Source organism: Pteronotus mesoamericanus, unplaced genomic scaffold (genome assembly GCF_021234165.1).
Source record: "Pteronotus mesoamericanus isolate MK-2021 breed Mesoamerican mustached bat unplaced genomic scaffold, CSHL_Meso_final contig_78, whole genome shotgun sequence".
In the NCBI taxonomy this organism is placed as follows: domain Eukaryota; kingdom Metazoa; phylum Chordata; class Mammalia; order Chiroptera; family Mormoopidae; genus Pteronotus; species Pteronotus mesoamericanus.
The window spans coordinates 15030063-15046828 of NW_026555258.1; the positions used below are offsets into that span (position 1 = coordinate 15030063).

Below are 16766 nucleotides of genomic sequence, written 5' to 3' on the forward strand. Positions count from 1 at the left end.
CTCTGTCTCATCATAGTTGGGCTTAAGCAAGTGTGCCTAATGAAATTGTATTTGTGCAGAGTTGATATTCACAGACCTTTGGCCAGAAGATGGAGATGCCAATTTTTAAATTCTTGGGCTTTGGAGTCAGACAAACCTAGGCTTAAACTGCCATTCCTAGTCATTATTATTATATAGTTCTAGGCAAGCTGCTTCCCCTTTCTGAGCCTCATATAAAATGAAGAGAGTAATAATAGTAGCTATCTTTTAGGATTGTGTGGGGGAAATAGTGATAATGCAGATAAAACTGCTTACCTCAGTGCTTAATACACAGTAAAGTCTTAGTACATATTAATTGAGTTTTACAGCCAACTCATATTTATTAAGTGTTCGATATGTGTAGTCAATCAGGGCTCAACATTCTGCAACTGAGAGACTATAGTGTTAGCCCATTGTATAACATGAGGTGAGTTGAGGTACTGGGGCAGGAGAAAAGGAAGAGGTCCCCTGGGGCCACAGTTTCTTCTGCTTAACTCAGGGAACCCTCTTCCCGTGCCACACTACTGCCTCTATCCTTGAAGACAAATGAAAGAGGACAACTTGACAAAGACAAGGCACTGAGATGCTTAACCCTTCTATTCAGATTGCTCCTGGCCTCCAAGGCTCACCTCCTCTTGGAGGCCTTCTATGCTCCTTAGGCTTTGTTTACACCACAGAACTTTGCAATCTGGGGATGGCAAGAATCAGCGCCTTCTCAAGGCAGAACTTAATCCACCAGGTCCAATCTGCAGTTTATGAGCTTGCTCTTTCTAATGCCACACTGTCTGTCTACTTCTCCAGTACCAAAGGGAGCCTCAAGTGACATCCTGGAAAGGTGGGGACATGTCTTGTATCTAAAATAACTCTGAGACTCCCTATCATGGCCCACAAGATTCCCACCGATTTCCCACGTCATGTCATTTTGCTACAGCCACATCAGCTGCCTATCCCTCCAACAGTCTGGGATCCTTCTCCCCCCCAAGGCCTTTGCAGTTGCCACCCTCCCTGCCTGGAAAGCTCTTGCCTGAGGTCTTCCTCCCATAAGGCAGTTCCTCCTCATTGTTCGGTTCTCAGCTCAAACCTTCTCTTCACAGCAAGGCCCTGATGGACAAACCCGTCTCAAGCACCCCCATTTCCCCTCCACATTAGTCTTCTTCACCTTATCCTATTATATTACTTCTCACATTTACTGTTATGCAATATTTTGTTTACTTTTTTATTCATTTGATACAAGCCGGGACCTTGAATCTCATGCTCATCGTTATGACTAGAGCCCCTAAAATAATCCTTGGTACATAGCTGAAGCTCAATAATGAAATAAGTGAATGGAATAATACAAGGGAGTACACTCAGCTATCCAGGATAGCCTTGGGGTTCACTTCTGAAGTGCCGGACTCAGATGGCTCTGTTCCTCAGTAACTATGAGCCCATGGAAAGATACACAGTCTAAGTGTCAGTTTCCTCATTGGTAAAATGTAGGTGATAATAATCCCTGTGTTCTAGGCTTGCTTGCTTTTAAATGAATAGATAAAGTGCAAAGTGCCGAGGAGGTAGTTGATGCTCAGTAAATGCTTTATAATTATCCCCCCCACAAATCATTTCTCCTATACCCTGAGTTTTCTTAACCACACCCGTGCTATGATTTTTTTGTTCCTCCTTGCACTAATTGCTCAGGGCTTCTCTGAAGTCACAGCCCAGTGCTCTGTTTTCTTGCTGTGCCATGTAGGTTCACTCTGTATGCTGTGGATACACGAGGGAGGCACTCGGAGCTCAGCACAGTGACCCTGAGGACAGCCTGTCCCCTGGTAGATGACAACAAGGCAGAAGGTAGGTGACTCAGATATTATCTCTAAGTTTTGTACCCACCAGTCACTAACCATCAGCCCTTTCCTGTCCCAACACATCTTAGCATGGGGAAGAGAAAGCGACAGAACTGAGGGAGGAGGAACGCTGAGCTAAGTTCTTCATCACCATGAAGGGTACCAACAGGGCCAACAATACCTTTGCCAGTGGGCAGACTTGCTCCTTTTTTTATGGACTCTGTCTATGTTTTGATTTAAGTCAAGGAGTGACAGAGGGCCAGAGCCCCAGGCCTGTGTCTGGACCCTCAGCCTAGTCTTCTCAGAAACCAATCACTTTCATTCATTTTGGTGTGTGCTGGAGCTAGCAAATCAGTGGCACCTAGAAGACCACTTCACCTGCTGTGCCCATGCTCACGCCATGGCACATGCCATGGCACACTTTCCCTTCTAGCTCTGGGCGGGGGGGGGGGGGGCTCAGAATCCTCAACATAGAGCTGCACTGAGCAACTGTCAGTCAGAGTTAGCGTGCAAGATGCAAGGTTTTTGCTGCTCCTTGTCCATGAGCCTGACAAAATAGAACCAAATGATCACCTCCACCATACACTTCATTCTTGGGCCATGTGTAGGTACAGTCTACCCTTCAGGACTGGCAAAGATGTGATAGTAGCTCGCAGGTCCTGGTGGCCCACTTCAAGGTGAGCAAGTACTTTCTAAGAGCCCTGGAACAAGATTGCAGAAGAAACACAGTCCCCACCTTCTAGGAGTTCACATTCCAGAGGGAGAAAGACGTTTCTACCAAAGGCTCGGTAACAAATTTTACATGCAAGTAGATGAGAGGAAATGGTGAGTTATTCAGTCACAAAGGCAAAGGGGTTTGAAATGTTTTCCTGATGATTTTATTATATTATTACTATTTAAAAATAGTAGATTCACATTGTTAACAAAGAAAAATAGCCCTGGCTGGTATGGCTCAAAGGATTGAGTGCCAGCCTGTGAGCCAAAGGATCATGTGTTTGATTTCCAGTCAAGGCACATGCCTGGGTTGTGGGCCAGGTCCCTGGTTGGAGGTGCATGAGAGGCAACCATACATCGATGTTTCTCTCCCTTTCTTTCTCCCTCCTTTCCCCTCTCTCTAGAAATAAGTAAATAAAATCTTTAAAAAATGAGAAAAATAAAAATCAGAGTAGGAAATAATGCAAAGTAAATGCTCCTTTTGTCCCAACTCCAAATCCCCCTGATTCTCCTAGAGGCAACTGTTGCTAGCAATGACTTGGTGACATATATAAATTTTGATTGGAGACTTCAAAGGTGAAATGATGTGCTTTCTACTCAGAGAGAAGCCCATGATGAATTGAAGCTACATCAATTAGTAGGAATAGCTGAAGGAATACGAATGGTCATGAATGGCAAGCGGAATTTTTTTTAATGGAGACCTATCAGAGCCGATCAGAGAAATATGTTAGAAAAATGGCAGAGGAAAGACAGAAGGAGACTGTTGAGATGAGCCCAACACAGTTTACTTAAGTCTCTGGACTTGTGTGAAACTTAATGTTAAATCATGGGCACAAAACTTATGTTAATAATAATTAAGCTTGCAATTGTGAACACTAATTGTGTGGCAGGCCCTGTGACAAGTACAGTACTTTATATCCAGTTTTTAAGTTAATCCTCCCAGTGCCTCTCAGAGTAGATATTATTATCACCAGTTTATAGGAAAACTGAACACAGCTAGTTTATGATATATTCAAGATAGAATTAAGGTTTTTCTGCCCCCCCCCCCCAAAAAAACATGCCCATCAACTCCTGCAGGAGTCTGCCTCCTTTGTTGCAAGGCATGTTTCCATCCCCACCTTTCCCTGCTGACCAGTGATCTGTGTCTGCACCCTTCTCCCTCAGAGATAGCTGACAAGATCTACAATCTGTACAATGGGTACACAAGTGGCAAGGAGCAGCAGACTGCCTACAACATGCTGATGGAGGTCTCAGCCTCAATGTTGTTCCGAGTCCAGCACCACTACAACTCTCACTATGAGAAGTTCGGCGACTTCGTCTGGAGGAGTGAGGATGAGCTGGGGCCCAGGTAAGAGCATGTGAGTGTGTCTGGAGGGGTAAATTCTTCTTGGTTTCACTTGACTTTACTGGACTCTTCCCCGTAGGCTGTGAATGGGCTTTATCAAATGAATGAGGGTTACGGTCGCCTGAGTCGTGTTGGGGCTAGAGATGGGACATGGGCAGGGAGAAAGAATCTTGGACTTTTAGCTTCTTGGACATCTGGAATATGAAAGAAGAGGAAACATCAGTGCCCTTTGGATTAATCAGTCACTCCCCTTGCCCAGCTTCCACCTCCAGGCTATGAGATGGGACTCTTTGGCTCCTTGCAAGGCTGTGTCCTAACCATGATTGGGGAGAAGCACAGTTGACAGGGTCATGGCCCCTCATCCAGGGCTCTTTCCACTCCTCCATAAGGATCTGAGTTTTTCTGGAGTGAAATCCAATAGAAACCATGACTAAAATTAGCATGTATGAAGGCATGATTTTTGTTATCAGCAGTTACTACGTCAACAACTGTTGTAAGTGCTATGGGGGATTCACACATAACTAAGACACAGTTGAAGGCCCTGACTGGGTAGCTCAGGAGTTTAGAGCATCATCCAGACACGCCAAAGTTGCAGGTCCAATCCCTGGTCAGGGTACCTACAAGAAGCAACCAATGAATGCATAAAGAAGTGGAACAAATCGATGTTTCTTTCTCCCTCTTTCTCTCTCTCCCACCAAAAAAAATTTTTCTAAAAAAATAAAAATAAAAAGACACAGTTGCCATCTTCTGAGGTTTAATAAAGTAGCATATGAGAGGGTGGCTGCATTTCATGCCCTGAACCTAATAATATCATTCATTCATTCATTCATTCATTTATTCAGCACATACTTATTAGCACATCTTACATTAGTTGTTGACCACGCAATGATAAAAAGGTGGAAGCGATCCCAGCCTACACGTAGCTCACTGCTGCAGGTAATTAAACAAGCCATAGCAAAGAATAGAATAATAAGTGTCATGATAGCAAAATAATAAGGGCCCTTTGGGCAGGAGAGGCATGTACGGCTGGTCTAGGTAACTCAGTGAAAGCTCCTTCCCAATGGCTGGGACTCAGAGACCTAAAGGGTGGGGAGGGGTCAGGTACGTGGAGGGAGGAGAGGACTGGAGGGTTTAGGGCAGAGGGACTCCCTGGGAAATGCTCCGAGGCAATAAAGTTACATTAGAGCAGGGTTTTTCTCTCAAATTTTGATCATTTGCCTGCCACAGATGTGATTTTTGTCCTATCACCCTACCATATGTGTTTTATATGAATTTTTATATTTTATATACATACCTTCTAACCTCAGTTGAAATTGAACCTTAACATTCAATGCAATGGGTGTGGGAGGGGGACGCCCAATGCTGTTCCTTCCATCGTGGAGGAACCCAAGGCTCTCCATTTACAAAGAAGATTGGCAAGTGTTAGAGAAGTACTAAAGGCACAGCCCCAAACCAGGACTTTTTAAGAGTAATCCAGAGAAGGCGAAGAGAATGAAAAAGGGAATCTGGCTGCTTTTCTCAGCGTGGCTCGCTGCTGTTTAATCCGGGGTCTGCAATCACCTCGATCACCTCGAGTGCCACCTCAAGTCCTCTCCCCTGCCCCGGGGGAGCTCCTTCTGCACTTTGGTAAACACTGTGCGAGCAGGAACTGGGCGAATTTCCAACTAGTTGGAGCGCAGTGCGTGACAGCAGGAGTGGTAAAAGATACGAAGGGCGAGGTCAGCAGGGGCCGGTCCTGAGTGCCAGCTAAGTAGGGTTAAAGAGTTTGAATTGTCTCCCTGAGGTAATGGGAAGCGTTTCAAGTGCTTTTCACGGTTGGGGGTGGGGATATTATTAGATCTTCAAGGGAGAAGATCCGCAGCCTGCATTTGGAAGCACAGACTAGAGAGGACCAGACAGGAGGGAGGCGGTGAGGCCCTAGAGGCCCCTGCAGTAACAGCCTGGGAGAGACAGTGTGGTGCTCTAGGCCAGGATAGCATCAGTGGCGCTGGAGAAAATTGCATGGCTTCCTGAAATATTTAATGGGCAGCACGTTGTGCTTTAAAAGGCTTTCAGATTACCTTCTAAGCAGGACAACATAGGACATCCTCCCCATTTCATAGATGAAAAGACATGGGAGGCCCCATGGAGTTCAGTGAGCTGCCCAGAGTGGCACAGTTTTTTATGGAGCCTGGCTCTGCCCTCAGCTCCCACCCTGAGTCCTCACAGCGATGGCAGTAACCTTCCCAGAATCTGAGGCCCTCAAGGGAAGAGATGAGAGCTCAGTCAAGGGAGGAAAGGGATCTCTCCCTGGGTTGGCCCTTATCTGTTCCATTGGGTCCTGACTATGATTTTCTCCCTTTCACATGACAGGAAAGTTCTTTAGATCGATGCTAACAGAGGGCAGATGGGCAGGCGCAGGTGAAACCTGCTGCTGTGCGAACCTGGGCTGCCATCTTGCCTGGGGACAGGGGACGGCAGTCCACTTCATGGGGCTTTCCCAAGGGTGCAGGGAGTTTGGGTGGAACCAGAGCCCCACTCCTGACTTGGGCTTTACAGCCTTGTGGAATCCTCTATGACCCCCCCAGGACATAAGTCTTTTGGAAAGGCCACCTGACTGCCCACAGACGCAGGACAGCTCACTTGGTAATGGACTGTGGTAACTCACTCACCCCTGGCCACACGGTCACCAGGCACTGTCTGCCAACCCCCACCAGTGTCACACAGGCCCCTCCTCCTTTGGTCGAACAACATTGCACACTGGCATGTCAGCGGGAATCAGGGTGGGTATACCCCCATCCACCCAGGCACTGCTGACGCACTCACGGTGTGGTCTTGGGCCCGGCCTGTGCTGGCCCTCAGTCTCCTAAACGAGGAGACCACTGAACTAGGATGAGCTAGTTTAGTGGTACTTACTAATTTTTTATCCATGGAAAATGTATTTCCTAAATAAATCTTACACAGAACCCCAGATATAAGCTAGAATGACGTCTCCTTACAGTATTCTTAATGCTTCTATTCATTCACTCTGTAACACCCTCATGTCTTAATTTTCTGCATCGTACCTTTTAGTTTTCCTATCCTGTATTGCATGTGTCTTTACTTATGTTAGCTTTCTTCCTCACTACAATGTCCGTTTGTGTAGCCAGAGATCCTCTATGTCCTATTCACCCTTGTAAGTAGGTGCTAAATCATTACTTGTTCAATAATTGGCTAATGGGACGAGCGGATGTGTGGACCAGAGGACTACAGAATTGTTCTGGTAGAAGCTAGAGTGGGTGGTTCGGAGCCCCACCTGCTGGGTCTCCTCTTCAACTCCCCACTGATACCAAGGGTCACACAGGTTTCTCTGAGCCATCAAGGATCTATAGATCACAGTTGCAAACGACTGAATTCCATGCGTTCTAAGGTCTTTGTAGCTCAAAAATAGCATTCTAAAAATTCATTTTTCTTGCACGTAATAAGAGACTTGAAGAGATCTCACTTCATTAATTTATTGATTCATTGATTCATTTAAGGCACCCACTGTGTGTCAGATTCTGTGCTGTGTGCTGGAAATACACAGGTGGAGAAGTCAGCATCTAGTGAGAAAAAGCTGCGAAGCCAGGGAAGCAGCAAGCCCCGAAGATCATTGTGACCAGAGAACAGGCACCACGAGTGTCCTTTCACTTCCAGCCCTGCACATCTTTTTTCCTCAGGGACCTAAGGTGACTAGGGTCCATAAGAGCGTTTCCTGGGAACGTCCTGAAGGCTGATAGCATGGGATGAGCTCTGGAGGAGTATATTGGTCTATGATCACCACCGCCACCCCCATAGCAATTTTTAATGACAAAGGACATCTCTTACCTCTGCCTAATAAATCTATCAGGCCAATGTCCTCCAGAGCCTGGTTCCCGTGGCAACTGCAGGTTACTTCAGACAGCTGCTCAGAGAAGACATGCTGACACCCAGCTGTCCCAGCCATACGGTTCCTATTAGGAGACTTGAAACACTGAGCTCATAGGTGGCCAGGGACCAGAATTTGCTCCAGTCTGAGCACCCTTGACCACCCTTGGGCCTCTCAGTTCTTTCAGATTTGACTAAAATGGTAGAGTAGGGAAAAGAGAATAGGCACTTGAAGAAGTTTTGTGTCTGTGAAATTCATCTCTCTAGACTATGATCTCAGTTCCACTTGCTTCCACGGCAGACATTGCCAATGGATCACAGAAATCATCACAGGCTTGGGTCGGCCTGGAAGCCTTCTCAGCATAGCCAAATACGAAGCTTTTCCCCTGTGAGGAGCTGGCACATTCTGTGAGCATATTTGCTCTGTCCTTAGTGAAAATAATCCAGCTGGGGATGTCCCTGTACATTCTTTCAGCCCAAGATTATATTAGCTCCTTCCTTAGATATTTTGGATTATTTCTCTTGGAATTTTTAGAGCATTTGGGAACAAAAAGCAAACTTGTGCTTCCAAGGCCATATTCCTATAATCTCGGATGTACATTTAATTTTTTTATTTTGACATTTCTGAAGTCAGGTTGGATTGTGCACATTCAATGTATTTTTTATTTTCTTGAAAGAAATAGCATCTATTATAATTGAAGATATCTTAGACTAGATAAATACAAACAGCATGTACAGTGACTTGAAAAAGTGTCCCATAGGTCAGATTCCCATTGATAATGTAGCAAAATTGGTTATTATCTTGACGTCTCTATCAGTCTCAAAATGAGATAGTTTGGGATTGGTTGAGACTCAAGTCATTCCTACCATCAGTTTAGGAATAAATTCTTGGGAAGGTCACATGGTTTCTTGTGACAGAATGAGGAAGAGACACAGCCAAATGCAGATATTTTCAGCAGTCCCCTTAAAAATCACATTTCAAACTTGGTGTTGAGGATATATATGCAAGGCCAATAAATACTTGGTTTTCTGTTTAGTGGGTGTGGTCTGAGGTTAAATTTGATGTGGATTTACTCTGCAAGTAAGCCTAGTGAACTACTGGGAGGCCATAAAACCATGGTTTCATTGTATAATTTATCACACCAGCTTTAAAATATACATGTATGGAAGCATGTTTTCAAAGTGGAAATACCTTTATTGTATTTTATTCTGAAAGTAATTCTTGCTCATTCTGTAACATTCAAACAATACAGATGTATATAAAATGTAAAGTGAAAAATTTCCACCTCTGAACCCTACAGTCCCAACCCAGAGATAAACACATTAACAGTGTGCACATCCTTTTCCAGATACAGATGTGGATATGACATGGACATGCATATGAATAGGGAAACTGATACAGGCTTAGGGATATGGCTACCTCCACAAAACCACAGCTCCATTTCCATCAACTCTGCTATGTTTAACAAATAGAGACATAGAGAACATATACTCTATGTTCTGTTATCTCTGTACATGTAACAATACAAGTCTCTTCCTGTGGACACATATGTAAATATGTTGTCTTTTCGGAGGGCCTGTTCATTAACCATGCAATTATATGAATTTACCCTATTAAAGACAGCATCTTCTTTGCTGTCCTAAACAGATTCATATAAACATTTTGCCCACTTGTCTGATTATTTCCCTAGGCCCATATCATGCTCTTGTGACGTTTAATTCCCTTTATCAACCCTGGCTAGAGTATTGCTATATTTTGAAAGCTAAGGACTGAAAACGTCCTCAGTTCAAGTCAGTGCATCCTTGTTAATCCGTTCTTCTTGCACAGTCAGGATCTGGACACCAGGGGAATTGTATGCCGCCCACGGAGCAGGTGGGAAATACAGGTTGAGTATCTATTCTGAGCCCACTCACTTATATTTCATTTCATCTCCTGAACAATCAGTTTTGAAGTTTAAGCAACAGATAATCAGCGGAGTTAAATGAATTGTTCAGGAATACACAGCTAGTAAGTGTCAGAGCCCAAATGCAAAGCATTTTCTTCCGACATCAAACCAGTGTCTCGGCCATTATAACATATTGTATCCCATGATATGTGCACAAATAAGGGAGAATGTACTATGAGTCTCAATAGAAAAATGAACAAAATGCTTCAGCAACAAAGGGAAAACATGATTTATATTTTCTGGGAAGATCTGGAAGACCTTCATTTTAGCATGACATCAATGCATGAATAGACCTCAGTGAATGCGGTTCCCTCATCTTAAGAACAGAATTCTTTGGCAGTTGAGTCACACCATGGTCTATTGTGATATGCTCATCAGATGCCAAGAAGATGGTATTTTCCTATGAATCAAGCCCCTAATTTGTTATTGATTAAAAACAAACAAACAACCTATTCCAACTTCCACTACCATTAGACTCTGTTCTGGTCTGTGTCTCCCCGAAATTTGTGTATTGAACTCTAATTTCCAACTTGATGGTATTAGGAAGTGGGGCCTTTGGGAGGAGATTAGATCATGAGGGTAAATCCCTCATGAAGGGATTAGTGCTGTTATAAAAGGGACCTCAGAGAGGGCCTTTGGCCCTTCCACCATGTGAAGGTTCAGTGAGAAAGTGCCATCAATCTACTAGGAAGCCGGCCGTCACCCACCATCAGTCTGTCTGCTGGTGCCATGTGCCTGAACTTCCTAGCCCCCAGAACTGTAAGAAAAAAAGTTTCTGTTTTTTTATAAGCCATCCCATCTGTGGTATCTTGTGATAGCAGCCCAAATACACTAAAGACAAACTCCTTTCTAAAACATTGGATTTGCTCATCTCCAGCGGGGGGAACCCGCTGGAAATACGGAAGGACTCATTATATATTTAGAAGACTCCAAATTTTAAGGGTTTTTTTTTTTTTTTAATTGAGTCAAACTTTGCCTACTGTCAATTTTAAAATTTCACGGGTAAAACTTGGGTGCCTTGCAGCAGACATCTGAGACCCTATTCTCTCACCCTGTTAACCCTGGTCTGGTCATATAACCAGCCCAAGGCTTGCTTTTACCATCTGAAGACTGGGAATAAAGTACACGTGTTAGGGATCATGGTGAGAATTATATTAAAGATGATGTTGTATAGGTTTCTGACACATAGAAGGTCCATAATCAGTTATGGCCATTATCATCCCTGACTCTAGTTTCCCACCACTCATCTTTAGTTGCCAGAAAAACATAACCACGTGCCTAAATCCCCCTTTCAGTGGACACATTCCACTTGCTTTCAACATTTCCTCAGAAGACTTGCTTTTGAGACAACCTTCAGCATCATGTTCTGGCTGCAGTTTGCATATGTCCCTCTTACCAGAAGTGACTGGGGTTCTCCAGATGACCAGGGCAGCATGAGTGAAGTCATGACTTCCCTTAATCTGCCCCCTTCACTTCTTGGAGGTTGTGTTCCAAGTTTCAGCGGCCACGCCATGCCCTCGACTCTCATTTGGTTGGAGGTCAGCTAACACAGTCATTTAAGCTCAACTCAAGGAGGCTGGAAGGACGGAGAGGGGCCAACAGGAATGTCTCCCTATTGCCTCCTCTCTTCCTCTCCACTCGAACACCCCCTTACAAATTAGGTCTCTGTCTGATAACTCTGTCAACAGTGGATTGGGTAATAGTCCTGGGAATAGAATATTTGGATAACGGTTCTACAGTTCCCGGAGAAGTGGCATCAGATCCCAGCCCCTGACTCTTTCACAAGCCAGCCCTGTCTCAATCTCGCCAGCTGATATAACCAATAAATTAATGTGTGGTGGCCCTTCTTCACCTCTTGCTTCCTATCCCAGAGGGCTTGAGTTCTGTTTGCATTGAGGAAGATATCATTTTCGGTATTTGGGAAAAGTGGTCACTCTGACCCATGACCTCTCCCTCCAGGGAAAGTTCGGAGCATGCCTGGCCTTTCCTTTATGAATCTCTATTGCCCACAGCTTATTATCCAGCATTTTTGCCTTTGGCCTCTTGCTCCCTTTCCTCTTCTCTAGACTTAGAGCACCTCCAACCCTTTTCTCTGTGGCTTCACCCTCTATTTCTTCTGTTTTTGTGGCCTAAATGCAAACCAACGTGCTGAGGCATTGCAAATGGTGAAGAAAGCAGGAGTCAGCTAAGCAAAATGACATATGGCAGTCATTTCATTGTTGCCTAACGACATCTCTACAAGGGAAGCATCTCTGTTCCACTTTACAAATGAGGAAGCTGAGGTTCCTAGAAGTGACTTGTGCTAATGCACTTCAACAGCTGTGTGCTTTCTCTTATAAGATCCTACCCTGAACCATGGCTAGCGTTTAGTGAGAGCTAAGCAAGTTACCCAGGTTGTCCTCTCCTCCCCCAAATGCTGTTATGATTCACATTTTCCTGATGTGATCACTACAAGTTAGTGGCATTGAAGAACTGCTCATGATTCACATGTCTAAGTTGTAGAGCTAAGATTTGAAACTGGGGCTTCAGAGTCAAATATTTCATCTCAGCTCTATGTGATCAGGAGCCTTCCTTCTAGCTTATCCTCTGTAACTAACGTAAGTCATTCCTTGAGTCACATTATTTTCTCACTCCAAACCTTGGTTTCCCCACTCATTCAAAAGGAAACTTGGTCCAGTTGAGCTCTAAGATTCTCTTGGAGGGACTGGCTGAGCCTATGAAGATAAAGCATTTGGGTATATGGTGACTCTCCATAGCCCCACAAATAAAATACATCACCGTGGCTTAGAAGAGTCTGGATGGTCTGATCTCTGCCAAACAGACTGTTCTTTTACCCATTCTCTGCACTGGTCACTTCAAATAATTAATGGTTTTATGCTGTCTCTAGTCTGTCTTTGGAAGGGCTAGCCACTATGCCTCTCTGTCTACCTGGAAAAAAGAGTTTAATCATTGAAGACCTAGCTTAGATATCATACTCTCTAGGAGGACTTCGCTGAGTCTCCAAACTAATGACTAGGTGTCCGTTTTACGTATTCTCATAGCACCTAGCATGTTCTTCAACCCAGGACTCTGTCCCTATATTAGAAGCTGTTATTGTTTTTGTCTGTTTGTCTCTTGCCACTGATTTATAAAAGATGCCCAAGGCTAAAATCAGTACATGAATAATAACGATGGTCGTGGTGGACGTGGTGATGATGGTGGTGAGACTTTCTAACACATGTGAGGGGCTTACTATGTGCCAAACAGTTTCCTAAGAGTTTTTTACATATTATCGAATCATCACTATAACCCTGTGAGGTAGGAAGATGTCATTCCCTTTTTTTAAATGAGGAAACAGAAAGAATAAGTAGGTTTTTTAAAGCACAGAGAGAAAAAGCAAACGAGCACCTGTAAGAACAACACCTGGATGTGTTCTCTACTTAATTCTGGCTACCAGTCTTGCTCCGCCACCCACCCCTCCCCTACCCCGAGTTCGATTCTCCTTGAGGCAGCAAGAAATGATTTTAAACACTGTGGCTCTGAACCTGTTCCTCTGCTGCTTGACACCCCTCAGTAACTTCCCTGCTTACCCTGAGACAATAATCATAGACAGCGTTAATTGAGGGCTTATTATTGATTGATTCATGTTTGTTTGTTTGTTTTTATTTTGAAAACCACCCTTGGTGATGGATACACTTATTATTCCCATTTGTATGGGTAAGGAAACTGAGGCAAAATTGGTTTTCTCAATATCACAGAACTAGTAAGTGGCTGAGCCAGGATTAGAACCCAAGCAGTCAGGCTCTAGGGCCTGGATGATGTACCATTACTTTATATACCTGATTTCTAAGCTTCGAAGGCCTGGCCTCTGCCCCTTCTCCAGTTTCCCACTGTGTCTCCACTAGCACCCTGGATTCCAGAAGTTCTCAGAGCGTCTCCGCAACCCCTCATCTCTGTGCCTTGGCCTATGCCCCCTGTTATGACTGCCCTCTTCACTGCCTGACCCCTCCTCGTTTATGAGACTTGACACAAGCTCCTCTCCTACTAAGATGTCTTTTTGGATGTCCCCAGTCCTACCTGTGCCCATTCCTCTGTTTTCCCACACGTCCTGTGCCTCTGTTTGTCATTTCTCTTGCCGCCTGTGGCGTGACTTTTAATTTGTCTGTCTTCCCCACTGAATGGGGAGTTCCACCATGTAATAAATGCTCAATAAATGAGCAACCAGTGACTTTATCCCCTTGGACTTCACAACAGCCCCATTTCTCAAGTGAAAAAACAGGCTCAGCGGCGTTAAGTAAGCTTCCCAAGGACATGGAGCTGTCAAGGAACAGAGCAAGAACTCCAGTGAGGAGGGGTGAGGAATGAGCTCCTCAGGCTGCTCCCCGGGAGGCGCCGGCCAGAGGGAGCGAGGACTGTGGGCGGCGCAGCCACTCGAGTGCGATTATGAAGCTATGAATTCTTGGCACCTCAGGAAATATTCCACCCAAGTGGTGAACTATACAAAGAAGACTTTTTGAAAGGCACCTCGTAAATTGTGCCCACAAAAACGTACACACATAAGTCCGGCCCTTTTCCAGCCGCCACGCAGGTGCCTGACACAGTCTCCCATTTGTGGGGTCTGGTGTCATAAAATGTCCTACCTCCTGGGGTCTCAGAGTGGCATGGAGAGGACAGCAGGAGGGAGCCTGCTATTTAGCTTCTCGGGATTCCCAAGCATCTGGAAGGTGATAGGACATAAAGAAAAGGGGATTCCACAGGAGACGGGCACGTTGACGGTGACGCTGACTGGTGGTGTGACCAGGGAAAAGGATATTTCTTTCCCTTTCTAAGCCTGTTTCCACATCTTTAATGAGAGCAAGTCAGACTGGGTCATTGGTTCTCAACTGGGAGTGCTCTTGGCATCTGACGGGCAGAGGTCCAGGGATGCTGCTAAACTTCCTACAAGACAGCCCCCACAACAATGAATGTTCCTGCCTTTGAGAAACCCCAGACCAGGTGATCTGAAAGATCCTTGCTAGTTTTAATTTTCTATGCAGCCATCACGTCTCCTCGGGGACTCTCACTCAGTGCTGGATGAAGGGCTCTGGATGAGGTACGAGTGATGAGCGCCTCGGTGCAGAGTGATTCTTGTTTAGACTGCTGTTCAGTGTGACCTTGGTCCGGAGACATCATCGTAATGATTCTTTATAACAGTAGCTGTCATTTCCTGGGTGCTTACTCTGTGCCAGGCTTTGCACATTTCTCATAGTTAATCTCACAACCAGTTTAAAAAGGTAAGACCGCCATCCCTGTTTTAGGGATGAAAAAAATGAGATACAGAGATGTTCTGATCTGGGGACATATGTGCTAGGCTGACATAAGATTCCCAAATTTCGTGATTGTGAGAAACGAATCTGAGGGAATTAGAGAAGAATGGAAGCACAGCTAGAGAGGGGCTTGTGGGTTTTTAAGGCCTAGACTCAAACACCCAACTCCAGCAGCCACCTTGATGTTTGACCTTGGCTAAGTAACGTCATTTCTCTGAGGCCTTGGGCTTCACGCTTACTAAGTGTGAATGCAAAGAACAATATATTCAGGGCGGTTGTAAAGATTAAGTAATTTTAAAAAATGTTTGTAAAGTACTTACTCAATTTCTAGAACATGGTATCAATACATTTTGGTTATTATAGTTGTTTGTTATTATAGTAATTTCTACCAGGATGGAGTCCCAAAGCTGGTGCTCTCATCCCTCTTTGGACTCTCCTATCTGAGTATTAAAAATGCTAGGTCAAAGACTGTCCCTTCTTTTTCATTTTTTGGAGGTTGCACAGTTGGAGAGGACAGGTAAAAGGTGATTTTTGAATAAATGTTTGAAATACTACACTCGCGTCAGGAACGGATAGGAAATTGCTGGGACAGGGAGTCCTCATTTGTCTATTGGTCTTTACTCAACCCTCAAAAGCCCCGCCTCTGACCTGGGCTCCGCCTTCCTCACTATCTCCTCCTCTCTTTCAGGAAGGCCCACCTGATCCTGCGTCGGCTAGAGAGGGTGAGCAGCCACTGCTCCAGCCTCCTGCAAAGCGCCTACATCCAGAGCCGCGTGGACACCGTGCCCTACCTTTTCTGCCGCAGCGAGGAGGTCCGGCCTGCGGGTATGGTGTGGTACAGCATCCTCAAGGACACCAAAATCACGTGCGAGGAGAAGATGGTGTCCATGGCCCGAAACACGTATGGGGAGTCCAAGGGCCGGTGAGGGAGGGCGCCACCCTCCATGAGCACAGAGACTCTCCGAGGGAGGGGGAGCAGTACTCTCGTGGATCCTGGGGCCTGGGGGGGCTGGGGACAGCTGAGGATGCGCTTGGCAATGAGGCTTGCCAGCAAGGCCAAAGCAAACTCTCTCTCTTGTGGATAGCTGACAGAGAACTCTGCAACCACTGGAATCGTCCATTTCCCTCTATCTTTTATTTTTTTCTAAGATATGATTTGACTCTCTCAAAGTCTCTCCTTTTTAAACATTTTCTGATGGATGGTGGTCAGTTCCGAGGCAGGAGCTTTCAGGTGGAGACCACGCGGCCTTTCCTCTTCTTCCTTCCTGCTGCCACTCTCAGCTTCCTTCCAGCCATGGACCCCTGGAGGAGACCTGGGGAGACACACTCAGACCTCTTCAGCATCTGGAAGGAGGCCCCGTGGATTGTTGCAGTGAGGGAGCTTGGGTCTTTAGAACTTTCTTTCCCAGATGGTGTTGAATTTGCAGGACCCCTGCCTCTTCCTGCGACCGGGGGGTCTGCCCAGAGTCCCTGCAGGACTTTCCATGCATTAAAAACTCCTGTTGTCTCTCTTTCTGCTTGGGTAGTGTTTCTTACCAATGGGGGACCTCTGTTTATTCCCTCAACAAATATGTATTGATTGTCTACTATATGCCAGGCCTGGGCATGGAACGGAAGGCAGAGGAACTCCCGGCTCTTGGGGAACTTATCGTCCAGTGGAAACAGAGAAGCGATCTGGTGATTTCAGGCTGGGATAGGGGAAGAACAGAGGTTCTTTGAACTTACTCTTGGGTCATTAGGTAATCTGGAGGGGTCGTGAAGTGCTTTTTTGAAA

General features: G+C 45.3%; 1 protein-coding gene across 3 annotated transcripts in view; it reads left to right on the forward strand.

The window, feature by feature from the left end:
- Positions 1 to 16488, forward strand: part of ASTN2 (astrotactin 2) — an 807209-nt gene extending 790721 nt beyond the window's left edge. For all 3 annotated transcript variants that reach the window (XM_054584473.1, XM_054584474.1, XM_054584475.1), the window contains 3 exons: positions 1745 to 1845; positions 3717 to 3900; positions 15681 to 16488. In XM_054584473.1, the coding sequence (XP_054440448.1) occupies positions 1745 to 1845; positions 3717 to 3900; positions 15681 to 15918 (523 nt within the window). In that variant the 3' untranslated portion in view covers positions 15919 to 16488. The remainder of the gene's footprint in view (positions 1 to 1744; positions 1846 to 3716; positions 3901 to 15680) is intronic.
- The last annotated feature ends 278 nt before the right edge of the window (positions 16489 to 16766 follow it).